This window comes from Microtus ochrogaster, chromosome 7, assembly GCF_000317375.1.
Source record: "Microtus ochrogaster isolate Prairie Vole_2 chromosome 7, MicOch1.0, whole genome shotgun sequence".
Classification (NCBI taxonomy): domain Eukaryota; kingdom Metazoa; phylum Chordata; class Mammalia; order Rodentia; family Cricetidae; genus Microtus; species Microtus ochrogaster.
The window spans coordinates 3,720,933-3,735,945 of NC_022014.1; the positions used below are offsets into that span (position 1 = coordinate 3,720,933).

The 15,013-nt window shown below is 44.2% G+C and overlaps 1 protein-coding gene across 1 annotated transcript in view; it reads left to right on the plus strand.

The window, feature by feature from the left end:
- Positions 1–15,013, plus strand: part of LOC102002556 (ATP-binding cassette sub-family A member 17-like) — a 75,407-nt gene that overhangs the window by 21,469 nt on the left and 38,925 nt on the right. The window contains exons 8-11 of the mRNA XM_026780668.1: positions 2,686–2,859; positions 5,229–5,401; positions 6,709–6,834; positions 9,120–9,249. Of these exons, the coding sequence (XP_026636469.1) occupies positions 2,686–2,859; positions 5,229–5,401; positions 6,709–6,834; positions 9,120–9,249 (603 nt within the window). The remainder of the gene's footprint in view (positions 1–2,685; positions 2,860–5,228; positions 5,402–6,708; positions 6,835–9,119; positions 9,250–15,013) is intronic.

Genomic DNA, 15,013 nt, shown 5'->3' on the forward strand with positions numbered 1-15,013 from the left:
GTTTCATCGTGTCTGCCCCTGAGAGGAGAGCATGGCCTCTGAGCTCACTTCCTCTTCCTCCCAGCATTCTGTTCTGTTTACTCCACCCACCTATGTTTTAACCTATGAGGGCCAAGCAGTTTATTTATTAATTAACCAATGACCTTCCTCCATCAAACTTTGGTCAAGTGTAGTAAATAAGCAGATATTTAAAAATTAAAGGTGACCAGTGAATTCAGAAGCACAAATCATAATCAGAAGGAAGCAATCCTAGGGGCAAGTGACAAATGAAAGCAAAAGTAGATCATGTAACCTAATATGGGAACTGGCTGGTTTTTACCAATGGAGCCTTTTCAACAAGAGATGCTGGAACAACTGGAGATCAACATCAGAAGAAGCCTGTGGGGATAACATTACATCAGATACAAAAATTGACTCAAATTGGATTATAAATCTGAAATAAAATACAGGCACTGAGGAGATGGAGACGGTTCAGTGAAGTGTTTGCCAACTCTGCAGGACCTACGTGACAAAAGCTGGGTACAAAATATCCCCACCCTAACTCTGAGGAATTAGACAGTGTCGCTGCGGCTTGCTTCAGGTTCAACGAGGGACTCTTAGCAAAGAAAACCAAAAGAGGAGAAGATTACATATCAACTCTGGCCTCCACATGCATACACATATAAATCCACATGAACACATACATGCACAAAAAATGTAAGAGATGAAAGAGGACATGAAGCCAAGAGGGGCATAGGCTGAGGGCGTCCCAATGGGAGTTGAATGGATGAAGTTGGGTGGTGAAAAGGCACCACCATAAGTCGATAGACCAGGGAGCTGTAGAGATGGCTCAGTGGTTAAGAGTGTTCTTGCAAAAGATTCAGGTTTAACTCTAGGTCTAGAGATGTTCCTGATGTTCTCTTCTATGTTCTGTAGGTACTTGCACGCATGTGTTGCATGCAAGCACACAAAGATACACATAAGTTTTAGAAAATCTTTTTTAAAAAGGGGAATGGCTGAAGAAAGGGCTCAGCTGGTATGTCTAAAATATCCAGGAAATCTGGAACACCATGAAAAGACCAAACCTAAGAATAATAGGGATAGAAGAAAGAGAAGAAATCCAAGTCTTAGGCACAGAAAATATATTCAACAAAATTATAGAAGAAGTTCGAGACCAGCCTGGTCTACAAGAGCTAGTTCCAGGACAGGCTCCAAAGCCACAGCGAAACCCTGTCTCGAAAAACCAAAAAAAAAAAAAATTATAGAAGAAAACTTTGCCAACCCAAAGAAGGACATGCCTATAAGAGTACAAGAAGCTTACAGAACACCAAATAGGCTGCCCCCCAAAATGTCCCCTTGCCGCATAATCAAAACACTAAACATACAGAATAAAGAAAGACTATTAAAAGCTTGAAAGGAAAAAGGTCAAGTAACATATAAAGGCAGACCTATCAGAATTACATCTCTCTTCAACAGAAACAGTGAAAGCCAAAAGGGTCTGGTCAGGCATTATTGCAGACACTAATGTGCAATCACAGGTCACAGATGCAAGCCCAGACTACTATACTCAGCAAAGCTTCAATCACCATAGACAGAGAAAACAAGATATTCCATGACAAAACTAGATTCAAACAATACCTATCCACAAATCCAGCCCTATACAAAGTACTAAAAGCAAAACTACAATCAAAGGAAGCTAGCTATATCCACAAAAACACAAGCAATAGATGATCTCATAGCAGCAAATTCCAAAGAAGGGAAAAACACACACAATAATATCACCAACAATGAAAACTAAAGTAACAGGTACTAGTAATCACTGGTCATTAATATCCCTTAATATAAAGAGACTCTTTGCCTGTAAAAAAAGACACAGGCTGACAGAGTGGCTATGAAACAGAATCCATCCTTTTGCTGCATAAAAGAAACACACCTCAACCTCAAAGACAGACATCGACTCAGAGTAAAGGGCTGGGGAAAAAAATTTACCAATCAAATGGACCTACAAAACAAATGGGTGCAGCCATCCTAATATCTAAAAAAAAATAGACTTCAAACTAAATTCAATCAAAAGAGTTGATTTCATATTTGTCATAGGAAAAATCCATTAAGAGAAAATCTATGCCCCAAATATAAGGGCACCTTCATATGTAAAAGAAACACTACTAAAGCTTTAATCACACTATAAACCCCACACACTAATAGTGGGAGATTTTAACACCCCACTCTCACTACTGGACAGGTCTGTCAGACAGAAACTTAACAGAGAAATAAGGGAACTAACAGAAGTTATATGACTCATATGGACTTATCTATACAACATTCCACCCAAACACAAAAGAATAAACCTTCTTCTCAGCACCTATGGAACCTTCTCAAAAACTGACCACATACTAGTGACAGAGCAAACCTCAACAGATACAAAAAACCTGGAATAACCCCCTATATCCTATAGGATCACCACGGCTTAAAGCCAGAATTCAGCAGCAGCACTAATTGCAGAAACCTTCATTTTTTTTTTAAAGTGCTGTAAATACTTTCATGTTTCACTAGTAAGGATGCAAATATAAAAAGAGATTGCTTCCTTTCTGAAATGCTGAAACAGTCGCAGAGACACTTTCTTTCCCGGCAGGGAAACAAGGCTTGTATGGTCGTAACTTGCTGTTACTGATGAAACACTCCATCTTTCTTCCTCTGACTCTGCAGCACACGTCGGAACTGTGATGGGAGGCATCATCTTCTTCTTCACGTACCTCCCCTACCTGTACATCACTTTCAGTTATCACCAAAGGACCTATGTCGAAAAGATAGCCTCTTGCCTCTTCTCAAATGTTGCCATGGCAATGGGAGTCCGATTCATCTCTCTGTTTGAAGCCAAAGGTAAGATTGATCGTCCTCAAGCTCTGTTTAGGCTGCCTACGTGCTTTGAGCTGGGCCAGGCTGTCCTTCATTTCTAAATATAGATTATTGACATACTCATTTTATTTAGTGTTCTGAGCATTTACATTATGGTACTCTGTGAGATGCTAAAGGCTTCACAAACCTTAAAGAGCTGGGGGTGTGGTGGGGGGTTGGGGAGTGGTGTGACAAGTCTCTAATCCCAACGCTTAGGAGGCAGATCTCTAAGTCTGAGGCCAGCCTGTCCATAGACATGGATAGGAGAAGGGAAGCCAAAGCATAGTAAAGAAGGAAATTGGAGCCAAACGTGTTGGTATGGACCAGTAGTTCCAGTTGCTTGGAAGGCAGGAAGATTACTGGATACCAGGAATTCCATCCAGACAAACTTGGGCAACAGAGTAACTTTGTTTGAAGACAAATGATTAGACATTATATGCTTATATAGCTCTATTGATAATGAAATATATAACCTTATGATTAGAAGCTCAGAAAATACTGAACATTACTGGGAATGTAGTAGTTTTCACATGTATTAGTCTCATTGATTTGCTGTCCCCTCTTTCTCAAGTTTGTCTAGGGGATTGTATTAGTCAGCCTTCTCTTATTATAAAGAAATACTTGAAATGATTAACTTGTAAAGAGAAAGACTTACTTTGATACAAATATGTAGAGTCTAGTCAAAGATCAGGTGACCTCCTTACATTGGACCTAGAGGTGTCCAACCCTTCATGACCTTCATGAGAGACATATACAGCAAAGCAAACTGCCAGGGAATGAACAAGTCTCATCTTCTCTTAGAATACTCCTCCAAATAACCTAAAGCCCTCCTACTAAGCCCCGCCTCCTGCCAAGCTCCACCTCCTACTATGCCACACCTCCTGCATTGCCTATGAAGTTTCTGCCTACTCCCAGTAGCATCTCTCTGGTGACCAAACCTTTTAATATATTCTGTTAGTCAGATTTCCATCATAGTAGCAGATACCTGAGATGATCAGAGTTGAAAGATCCCAGCCTTAATTTGTTTGAAAAGATTTTAAGGTTTCGGTCTATTGTTTGTTAGTCTGGTGGGGGAAAAAAAACACAAAATATCAAATTGAAATTATGATATGGCAAACCCTGGCACTTACCTGGCTTTTGGGAACCTGTCCCCCATGCTGAATTACCTTGTCGGGTGCAAGGGGGCAGGGGGAGCAGGGACCGGGAGGAGAGGAGGGAGGGGAAACTGCAGTCAGTATGTAAAATAAATCAAATAATATGTAGGGCATGTTAGGATGAGAGACGGCACATATGGTACGTGTAGCTAGCAAGCGGCTTATTCTAGAATGTTGAGAGAAATCACTCACTTCATTAGAGATTTGCTCTTGTAACTTAAAATAATGCGGCAAAAACACTGTCACTTATGGGGAAAGGGACATTCAGAAGGCTAAGAAACACATGGGTGGTGGGAATCAAACCTGGGTCCTCTGGAAAATCAACCAATGTCTAAACTGCTGAGCAGTCTCCGCAGCCCCACTGCTTTTCTTCTTAAAAGACAGTAACCAATCAAAAGTGGAGGAAAAAACGAAACCATATAAGGGCTGTGAGGGGGCTCAGTGGTTTCAGCTTCGTCCCTTCAAGCCTGATGACCAGAGTCTGGTCCTCAGAACCTGTATGGTAGAAGCAGAGAACTGACCTCCTCCCTCTTCTGACCTCCACACATGGACCATGGTACACATGCACAACCCCCCCCACATACACACAAATGGATAAATGGATGAAAAACAGAAATTTAAAAATTATTCATTTTTATTAATTGGGCCTGGTGGCATGTATAAATAATCCCAGCTACTAGAGAGGCCAAGGCAGGAGGAATGAGAGCGTATGGTCAGCCTGGGAAACTTAGAGACTTGTGTATTAAACAAAAAAAAAAAAAAAAAAAAAAAAAAAAAGTAAAGGGCTGGGAATATAGTTCAGTGGCAAAGCGCTTGCCTATTGTGTGCAAGGTCATAGGCCCAATCCCCAGTACTATTGAAATAGGTCTCTGTGATGGTTAGCGTTGCCTGTACACATCACTGCAGCTTGCATCAATGAAGAGCCAAGTCTCTGGACATGTACATGAGGCTGCTTTCTAAGGATAGCTGTAGGAGGAAGGACCTCTAGCCCCAGGGTGGGGAGCACACTCTCTTGATGGCTCAAGTTTAAAGACATTTGAGGAAAAATTGGGGCCTCCCCACCCTGTTGGTAAGTGAATTGTTGTTGCTGCTGCTGCTGCCATCCATTGCCAACATCAGGACCCCCAGGCCCTCGTCTCTTCGATTAGGACTGCTGAGTCTTGTGGACTGAGCAGGTTTTGTCTTCCTTCCGTGTCACAGGCTCCGGCATCCAGTGGAGGAACATAGGCAGTGTCCGAGGTGACTTCAGCTTCCTCCAGGTGCTGCTGATGCTCCTGCTGGACTCCCTCCTGTACTGTCTGATAGCCTTTTTGGTGGAGTCTCCCTTCTTGAGAAAGTTTAGAACGCCTAAGTCTTGGTACTTACTTGCCAAGGTAAGTTCTGATTCTATTTTAGAGACAGATGTTAAGATTTTTATATTTGTCACCAGGCAGTGGTGGTGCACACCTTTAATCCCAGCACACAAGAGGCAGAGGCAGGCAGATCTCTGTGAGTTCGAGGCCAGCCTGGTCTACAAGAGCTAGTTCTAGGACAGGCTCCAAAGCTACAGAGAAACCCTGTCTCGAAAAACCAAAAAAAAAAAGATTTTTATATTTGTCATCTGTGTTCCTCCATCTCCCAATAATGTACTAATTGAGATCCCAAACACCTGCGCTGGGGAGATGGTTTGGCCTTTAAGAACACTGGCTGTTCTTCTAGAGGACCTATGTTCAATTCCCAACACCCACATGACAGCTCACAACTGTCTGTAACTCCAGTTTCAGGGGATCTGACACCAATGCACATAAAGTAAAGTTAAATAAATTATTTTTTAAAAAATATCCACAGAGCTAGTGCCAGGACAGGCTCCAAAGCCACAGAGAAACCCTGTCTCGAAAAACCAAAAAAAAAAAAAAATCCAAACACCAGTAAGTCTTTACCCTGGATTCACCTCCTAACTATCAGCCTGTGGTTGGCAGTGGAGTTTCGGTTTCTCTGAACTTGCCTCGTGGCTGATGTAATGGACTTGAGGGTGAGACCAGGAGGATGACATCATACAGTGCACCTGGCGGTGCCTTGGGGTTTCTGTGTATGCCCGTTGAATACCAGGCCCCACATTATCGCACAGAACTCACTCCCAACATGCTGGAGTTCTCACACACCCTTCTCCATTGAGCTGCATTGGTCGAGGGCCCTTCGAGACCTCTGAGGTCACCGCAGTGTCACAGTTCTAGAAATTCACAGACTAAATTTTTCTCAGCAATTGAACTTTTGGTGCTTCACTCAGCCTCCCCCAGTGACCTGTGCTGGCCTGTGCTGGCCTGTGCTGGCCTGTCCAGGGGCCGGGACCTCTGGAGCATGTGGAGAAACAAGTACACTGTAACACCAGCATTCCTATCCAGGTCTCACCCCCAAGAACGTGACGGATGGTATGGCAGCTTTCCAAGGACAGTGAGAGAGAGCCTGGAGGCCACTTCCTGAGCTCCTCGGTGCCAGGGATTCTGGGGGTTACAGATTGAACTGTATGAGTCCATCAGTGAGCTGATTAACTTCTCTAGGTGCCATTAAATATTTGATTCAAAAAGTAACTTCCCGTGGGGCTGGTGTCTAATTTGCCAAAATTTATCTTCCCTAAGAGAAAAACCACATAAATGATTAGTACGTAAGTTGACTTCTCGTGCAGTGCCTGACCTGTCTCAAGAGGCCTGTTCCAGTGACACTGCCGCTTCTGGACATGGGGGATCCGGAGAAACCTTCAAGGAGAGAGTTCATGCAGGACGAGCCAACTGAGCAAATAAAATCAGTTGAAATTTTACATCTGTATAAGGTATGGGCTTTCAAACTTTCTTATAGGGACCTGAGAAACAACCCCTTAAGATAACAGTGCTTGTAGGCTGCTCTTTGGAATCAAGAGTTGTAATTCCCTCATGATAGATCCTGCTGTCCAAAATTGGAAACATGGCTTGAAATGGTCTGTTCCTATCATGAAGTTACTGTCCGCTCACCCTCCACCACCGAGCATCTCCATTGGAGATAAACCAGAATGCAGCCATTTGGTGGATGTCATCTCCACCAAATCAAAATGTAAACCAGATCTCACTGTTAGTTTCCAAATAAAGAAGCAGGCAGTTGTTCTTCCATGGGTGCTTGCAGACTGGCTCTGGTCAGAGCCCTACAGCATGGTATACTCTCAGTGCTCATAGTGTCTACGGGGTGGTTGTCTGGGCTCTCTGGTCTGCAACTGTAAAAGAAAGCGGTGGGACCTTCTCTACTTTGGCATTGCCACCTTAAACCTCTAACTCGGCTGGGTATGGTGGCACACGCCTTTAATCCCAGAGCTGAGTAGGCAGACACACACAGAGCTCTGTATGTTTGAGGTCTCCCTGGTCTACAGAGGGAGTTCTAGGCCAGTCAGGAATATATAATTAAACTGTCTCGAAACAAACAACCCACTTAGCCCTGTGTTGCCTGGGGCATCAGTGGGTCATATCCCAGCCCAGGACACTTGTGGCGTGTGTGCAGCTCCTCTGTAATAGGAGTTAGGAGTCTCCCTAACTTTTTCTGGGGATCCTCTCTGTTCTCTCTCCCCCTTACTAGCTCTAGCTCTAGCTCTCCCTTCATAACAGGCAGTCTTGGGACAAATGGTTCTGTGTGATTTTAGCTGATCCGCAGAGCCAGCTCTCAGCTCTTTCTGACTGAGTGGTGTGTAATAATTGCTTTTCCTGGGACCACCCATTTCATGAGCTTTCGTGATTGCAAGATGCCTGGAGTAAGTCGCTCATTAGTGGTGGTGAAGGACCAAGTTAGACCGCTTCCTTTGGCATTCTTTTCCTTCTTTCCTCCCTTCCTTCCCTCCAGTTCCTCTCAGCAGACTACCCATTATCCTTGTTGGGAATTTGGCCACATGGGCACCTCTACTGAAAGGGAGACAGAAGTCAGAGAACAAGACTATCACACTTGCTTCAAAACAATAGAGACCTAACGGATTGGGGGAGTGTGCCAATTCCTTCCATAACACCCGGTCGCAGGCACCATTGGATGACTTGTGAAAAGTGACATCTGAGTCCCAGCCAGCAGAAGTATCAGCATTCCATACCCAAGTCCAGCCCAAATGCTGTCAGAGGGGACAGAAATAGTCTAAACAAGACACTGAAATGCAATTGCTGTCTCTCTCGTTAGAGCTGCATTGTAGATGGTTTTTGTTTTCTTCCTTATTCTTTTGGGGGAAGGGTTATTTATTTTGTATTTATTTAATTAATTTATGGATATGAGTGCTTGCTACAGACCAGAAGGGGGCATTATAGATGTTTGTAAGCCACCGTGCCACTATAAGTTTGTTGGGAGTAGAACTCAGGACAGCCAGAAAAACAGCCAGTGTTCTTTATTATTGTTGTTGTTGTCATTATTATTAATTTTTTTAAAAGATTTATTTATTATGTATACAGTATTCTGCTTGCATGTATGTTTGATCTCATTATAGATGGTTGTGAGCCACCATGTGGTTGCTAGGAATTGAACTCAGGACCTCTGGAAGAGCAGTCAATGCTCTTAACCGCTGAGCATCTCTCCAGCCCTATTATTGATTTTTATTGAGCTCTACATTTTTCTCCCTGCCTATCCCCTTCCCTCTTCAACCCTCCCCCAAGGTCCCCATGCTCCCAATTTACTCAGGAGATCTTGTGTGTTTTTACTCCCTATGTAGATTAGATCTATGTAAGTATCTCTTAGTGTCCTCATTGTTGTCTAAGTTCTCTGAGATTGTGGTTTGTAGGTTCTCTTTGCTTTATGTTTAAAAACCACCTGAATGAGTAATGTGCTAATTGTCTTTCTGTGTCTGGGTTACCTCACTCAAAATAATGTTTTATAGCTCCATCCATTTTCCTGCAAAATTCAAGATGTCATTATTTTTTTTCTGCTGTGTAGTTCTCCATTGTATAAATGTACCACATTTTTATTATCCATTCTTCAGTTGAGGGGCATTTAGGTTGTTTCCAGGCTCACAGCCAGCGTTGTTAATCACTGCACCGTCTCTCCAGCCCTCGCCCTGCTTGGTGAACTTTCAGAGGGTGTTGCTCTGGCTATGAAGCATGTCACACCCTGACTCTCCTACAGGTGTTTTATAGGGGCAGGAGTAAACGCATAGCCATCAAGGATCTGAGCTTGAACCTGTACAAGGGGCAGATCACTGTTCTCCTGGGACACAACGGAGCAGGGAAAACCACGGTCTGCTCCATTCTTACAGGTACCTGTGTGGGTCAGCTCTGCAGAGGACTTCTCTGTGAAATTTCATTGACACTTTACTATTAGAGATGGTGTGTTAGTTGTGGCATCTTTGTAGTGTCTGGTTGTATATAGCTATAGTTATATAACTGCCCCTTTCAGTCTGCAGAACTCAGTTCAAACAGTTCTTTCTAGACAAACTTTCCTGTTCAGTGTGAGGCACTGTTAGTCTCTCAACATCTCAGACTTCTCAACAAAAACATCATCTTTGGATTTTGATTGCCACAGGGACTTTTAGAATGAATCCTGTGAGCTATTCTGAAATACCTATCTGGAATAATTTCTATGCTTAAATAATTATTTCACATCCTATCAATTAAAATGATATTCTATGACATTCAAAACCTCACCCAAGAAACATTTGTTTAGAAGTTTAACATGTATAAAACTATGGACAAAATCGAAGGGTGCATACAGCTTTGAAGGAGCTCCAAAAACCCAACCCGTTCCTACAAACAGAATCCCACAGGCCTGGGGAGCTGTCAGCACCTCAGTCAGCTGGCGGTGAGTAAGACCTCTGCAGATGAACACCATTCCTAACATGTTAGGTTGAGGAATCTGTCTGCCCAGTAGAAGTGCATGAAGTTCTCAGTGCTGGAAAAGAAGTCCTCTGTGCCCTAGGCTAGGTGTCGAGGGGGCAAGTCAGATGCTGGATTGTCAAGGAAGCCATGAGTCTGTTTACCTCCCACGTTCTTCCTATTCCAGCTCCTTAGGTCTGTGGTCAGGATTCCTCAAGGTCTGTATTCATTTGCCTGCGTTTATGTGTATGATATTTCTGTCTCATTCCCTAAGAAACTGTCCTGTTTACTGGACCCACAATGCCAGAACAATGTGTTTGCACAGACTACACATTCAATTTGATTGACTAAATAGCTGAATTGTAAATACTGTCAATATGCCAGCTATGAATGTAGAAGCACTAACACAGACTTCTAACAAAATGATACAACACACACACACATACACACACACACACACACACACACACACACACACACACAAAATTAACTCCATCCTGGTGAAAGAGATGCCGCTAGGGGTCATATAGCAGTGTTCGTGAGCTCTGGAGATACTCAGTGGAGAAGCAAAGCCTGACTGCTTCCTCAGGACATTGGCTAGCAAAGGGCTTCAACCATAATTTTTTTGCAGATAGGACCTTAAGTGCCAAGCGCTAAGATTATAGGTATGTGCCAACTTCATACTATATATTTTTTTTGGCAGAAAAGCCCCAAACATCATGTTGTTTCTCTACTTAGTGAAGTTTGGGTTTTCTCTGAAGTTATTTAGTTTTTCTGTTATTATAAATTTACATAAAGACTTTCTCTTTTTTTGGTTTTTGATTTTTGGAGACAGGATTTCTCTGTGTAGCTCTAGCTGTCTCTCTGTAGACAAGGCTGGCCTCAAACTCGGAGACCCACCTGCCTCTGCCTGCTGGGTACTGGGATTAAAGGCGTGCGCCACCACTGCCAGTATAAAGACTTTTTATAATTACTCTAAAACAGTGTCGCTTTTTACCCTTGGGGTGTGTATGTGAGTGCCTGTGGCTGTACGGATGTGTGTTTATGGAAACCAGAGGTCAACTTCAAGTGTCGTTCCTCAGAGCTGCCCACCTTGTTGTGTGGCTCACGCACAGGAACCTGAGGCTCACTGGCTAGCAGAACTCCTCCTCCCCAGCATTGCCGCTACCTGGGAGCTGAGGACTGGACTCAGTGCTCACGCCTGCATGGCAAGCACGTTACCATCTCCCCCCGAGTCCTCTACCTTTTTCTTTTAAATATTGTACTTGAAGTTTTTTTAACACTTCTTTTTTAAATATTTATTTATTATGCATACAATATTCTGTCTGTATGTATGTCTGCAGGCCAGAAGAGGGCACCAGACGTCATTACAGATGGTTGTGAGCCACCATGTGGTTGCCGGAAACTGAACTCGGACCTTTGGAAGAGCAGGCAATGCTCTTAACCTCTGAGCCATCTCTCCAGCCCCCTCTCCCTTTTTACCTTTAAAATGATTTATCTTTAATTATGTGTATGCGTGTTTGTCTGCATAGGTGTGTGCATGTGAGTTCAGTTGCCTGAGAGGCTAGAGGGGACATCAGACCGACTGAAGCTGGAGTTACAGGTGGTTGTGAGCTGGGAACTGAATTTGGGTGCCCTGTAAGAACGGTTTGTGTTCTTAACCTCTGAGCCGTCTCTCCAATCCCTGGACTTGGTCTTGGATTTCTATCCCACTGCTGTTTTCCTTTGATGCGGAAGTCTGTGGGGAGGCAGCAGCGGTCGCTCTGCTTCCCGCTCTTCCACACCAAGCCGAGTTTTGTGGGCTTTCCTGTAATGAGAAGTTTGGTCCAGTGGGTTCTTTCTGAGGAACTCGGGCTGTGGGATGAATGGCTGACTTCTTTCCCAGCACCGGGATGGATGTCTGGGATGCGACTCTCCCACAGGTAGGGGGCTCTAGAGAGTCTCTCACCTGAGTCCTTGGTGCAACTGTGTGTGCCGCACCCGATGCAGCATTCCAGGCCTCCAGAGGGCACAGTGACATTTAAAGGCAGCTTGACATTTTGAGTTGGGGATCCTTTGTCTTGTTAGGTGAACTGTGAAGCTGCGTAACTGTAGCGGGCCCTTTTGGAGCTCAGTGTACGCTGATTTGGTTTCCGCAGTTGGAGTTGGGCCACCTGGCACAGGTGGTATTTGAAGTGGTTTTATTCATAGATTAATGGACAGTATCTGGACTGGAAACTGTGGTGATATTTTGTTTCTGATCTAACAAATAAAGCTTCCCAGAAGATCAGAAGGCAGAGCTAAGCCACTAGTTAGCCAGGCAGTGGTGGCATACATCTTTAATCCCAGAATTCAGGAGGCAGAGACAGATTGATTTCTGAGAGTTCAAGGCCAGTCTGGGCTGCAGGAGACCAATCCAGTCCAAAAGAAAAACAGAACCAGGCAGTGGGGGTCCACATCTTTAACCCCAGCACTAGGGAGGTGGGGCCAGAAAGGGATATGACTGGATGGAGAGAAGCATACAAGGCAGGAGGAGACAGGAGTTCAAGGCATTCGGTCTGAAGATCTATAGAGAGTTTGGTTCTGAGGATTTTGGAGTGGTAAGGACTAGTGTCTGGCTGCTCTGCTTCTCTGGGTTTTTATTATTAAGACCAATTAGAATTTGTGCAATAGGAAACAGCTTCGTCGGGTCTCCACATGAGTTTTAGGAGCTGGGAGGATATCTCAGTGGCTAAGGTAAGCAAACGCCAGGCAAGCATGATGGCTTAGTTCAACCCCAGCACCCAATGCAATCCCAGCGCTGGGGAGGAAGGCAGGGGAATCCCTGGGGCTCACTGGCCAGCCAGCCTAACCTGATCAACACGCCTCCAATCCCTGTAAGTGAGCTTGTCCCACAAAACAAGGTAGACAGTTCCTGAGGAATGACACTTTAGGATGACCTCTGGCTTCAGCATGCATGTACTCAGATATGCATTAAAACTCAGCACAGGCCAGGGAAGATATCAGATCTCTTGGAGCTGAGGTTACAACTAATTGGGCCACTTACAGTTCCGAGGGGATAGGTTTCCCCAAAGCAAGTGTTATAGCTCTGAGGGTAAAGGCTTCCCCACAGTCAAGAGCCAAGGAATACCACAAAATCACACCACACAAAAACTTTACACAGAGATTTATTGGGAAAGACACAAGAGGGTGGCTGCCTCTTCTCTGTCAAGAATCAACAAAGGACACAGAGAGAGAGAGAGACAGAGACAGAGAGAGACAGAGACAGAGAGAGACAGAGACAGAGAGAGACAGAGACAGAGAGACAGAGAGAGAAAGAGAGAGAGGCAGACTTTATATAGGGATTTTTGGGGGTGGAGCTTTCCAGGGTGGAGATTGATGGGATTTCAAGCCCTGAGTTTGGTATTTTTATTTTGTAGGATAGAGGTTGGCCCCCTGCATTAGGAGGAACTGGGTCAGGCCATTGTAGCCTTTAGAGTGTTCTGTGGGTAGAGCCTGGTGGTTGGAGGTCCTTAAGGGTGGGGCCTGGCCACCTGTCTAACTCGAGGGGCTTATAGGTAATAGGAACTGAACTTAGGTCCTCTGCAAAAGCAGGATGTGCTCTTAAATGCTGCTCTATCTCTTCAGCCTTGTCCTTTACTTTATTAGTCACAGCCAAAGTAGATCTGCTTTAGAAGACAGTAGCAAAACCTTCTAAAATGCTGTCCCCTGCCCCAGGGGGCTGGAGATATGGCCTCGTCCCTAAGAGCACTTGTTTGTAGTGATATTTCACTTGTATTTTAATAAATAAAGCTTGCCTGAATACCAGAATGCAAAATAGCCACACTACTCAGCCATATAGGCCAGGCAGTGGTGGCACACGCCTTTAATCTCAGCACTGGGGAAGCAGAAGGCAAGTAGATCTCTGTGAGCTTGAGGCCAGCTTAGTCTAGAGATCGAGTTCTAGGATAGTCAGAGCTACACAGAGAAACCTTGTCTTGGGAAATCAAAAACCAAAACCAAACCAAACAAACAAACAACAATAACAAAAAGCCCCAACAATTTATATTTTCCTATTTTAGTATAAAAGTAATACATAGAGTTGGGAGCCGAGCTCATTGGTAAAACTCTTGCCTAGCCTATGTGAGACCCTAGATTCAATCTATCACTGCCACAGCAAGTGTAAATAAACATAAAATGTGTATAAAATTATGTAAGGCAGTGTATTGAAATGGTAACTATAGTTTTCTTTTCATGGTAGAACTTATTAAACAACATATATTTCTTTTTCTTTTTTTTTTTTTTTTTTTTTTTTTTTTGATTTTCGAGACAGGGTTTCTCCGTAGCTTTTGGTTCCTGTCCCGGAACTAGCTCTTGTAGACCAGGCTGGCCTCGAACTCACAGAGATCTACCTGCCTCTGCCTCCCGAGTGCTGGGATTAAAGGCATGCGCCACCACCGCATTTGTTGATTGCTTTTTTGCTTGTTTGTTTATTTGAGACAGGGTTTTTCTCTGTGTAACCCCAGCTGTCCTGTAACTCGCTCTGTAGCCAGGCTGAGCTAGAGTTCACAGAGATCTGCCTGCCCTCTGCTTTCCCAGTGCTGGGACTACAGGCGTGCACCACCACCATCACCACCTGGTTTAAATTTTTTTCTATGTATATGTTTTGCCTGCCTGCCTGCATGCATGCATACATGTATGTGCTTGGTACCTGCAGAGGCCAGAAGAGGGTGCCAGATCTCCTGGAACTTGAGTTACTGGCATTGTAAGCCACCGTGTGGGTTCTGGGGTCTGAACCCTAGTCCTCTAATAACAAGTGATCTTAACCACTAGACCCTCTCTCCAGCCTGTTTCTTTGATCATACCTTTTCCTCCTTTTTTGAACCTTTTGTGATAAGTATGTATCATTCTTGTCATTCTAACAAGAATAAGGATAAAGATAGTGTGTAGGGAGTCAGGTGGCCAAGTTACATACTGGCATGCATTTGTCAGTAATGTCACTCACTCACTCACTCACTCACTCACTCACTCACTCACTCACTCACTCACTCACTCACTCATTCATTCATTAAGGAAACTGATATTTATTGGCAATAAGAATAAAGTCAGGCCGGGCGGTGGTGGCGCACGCCTTTAATCCTAGCACTTGGGAGGCAGAGGCAGGCGAATCTCTGTGAGTTCGAGACCAGCCTGGTCTACAGAGCTAGTTCCAGGACAGGCTCCAAAGCCACAGAGAAACCCTGTCTCGAA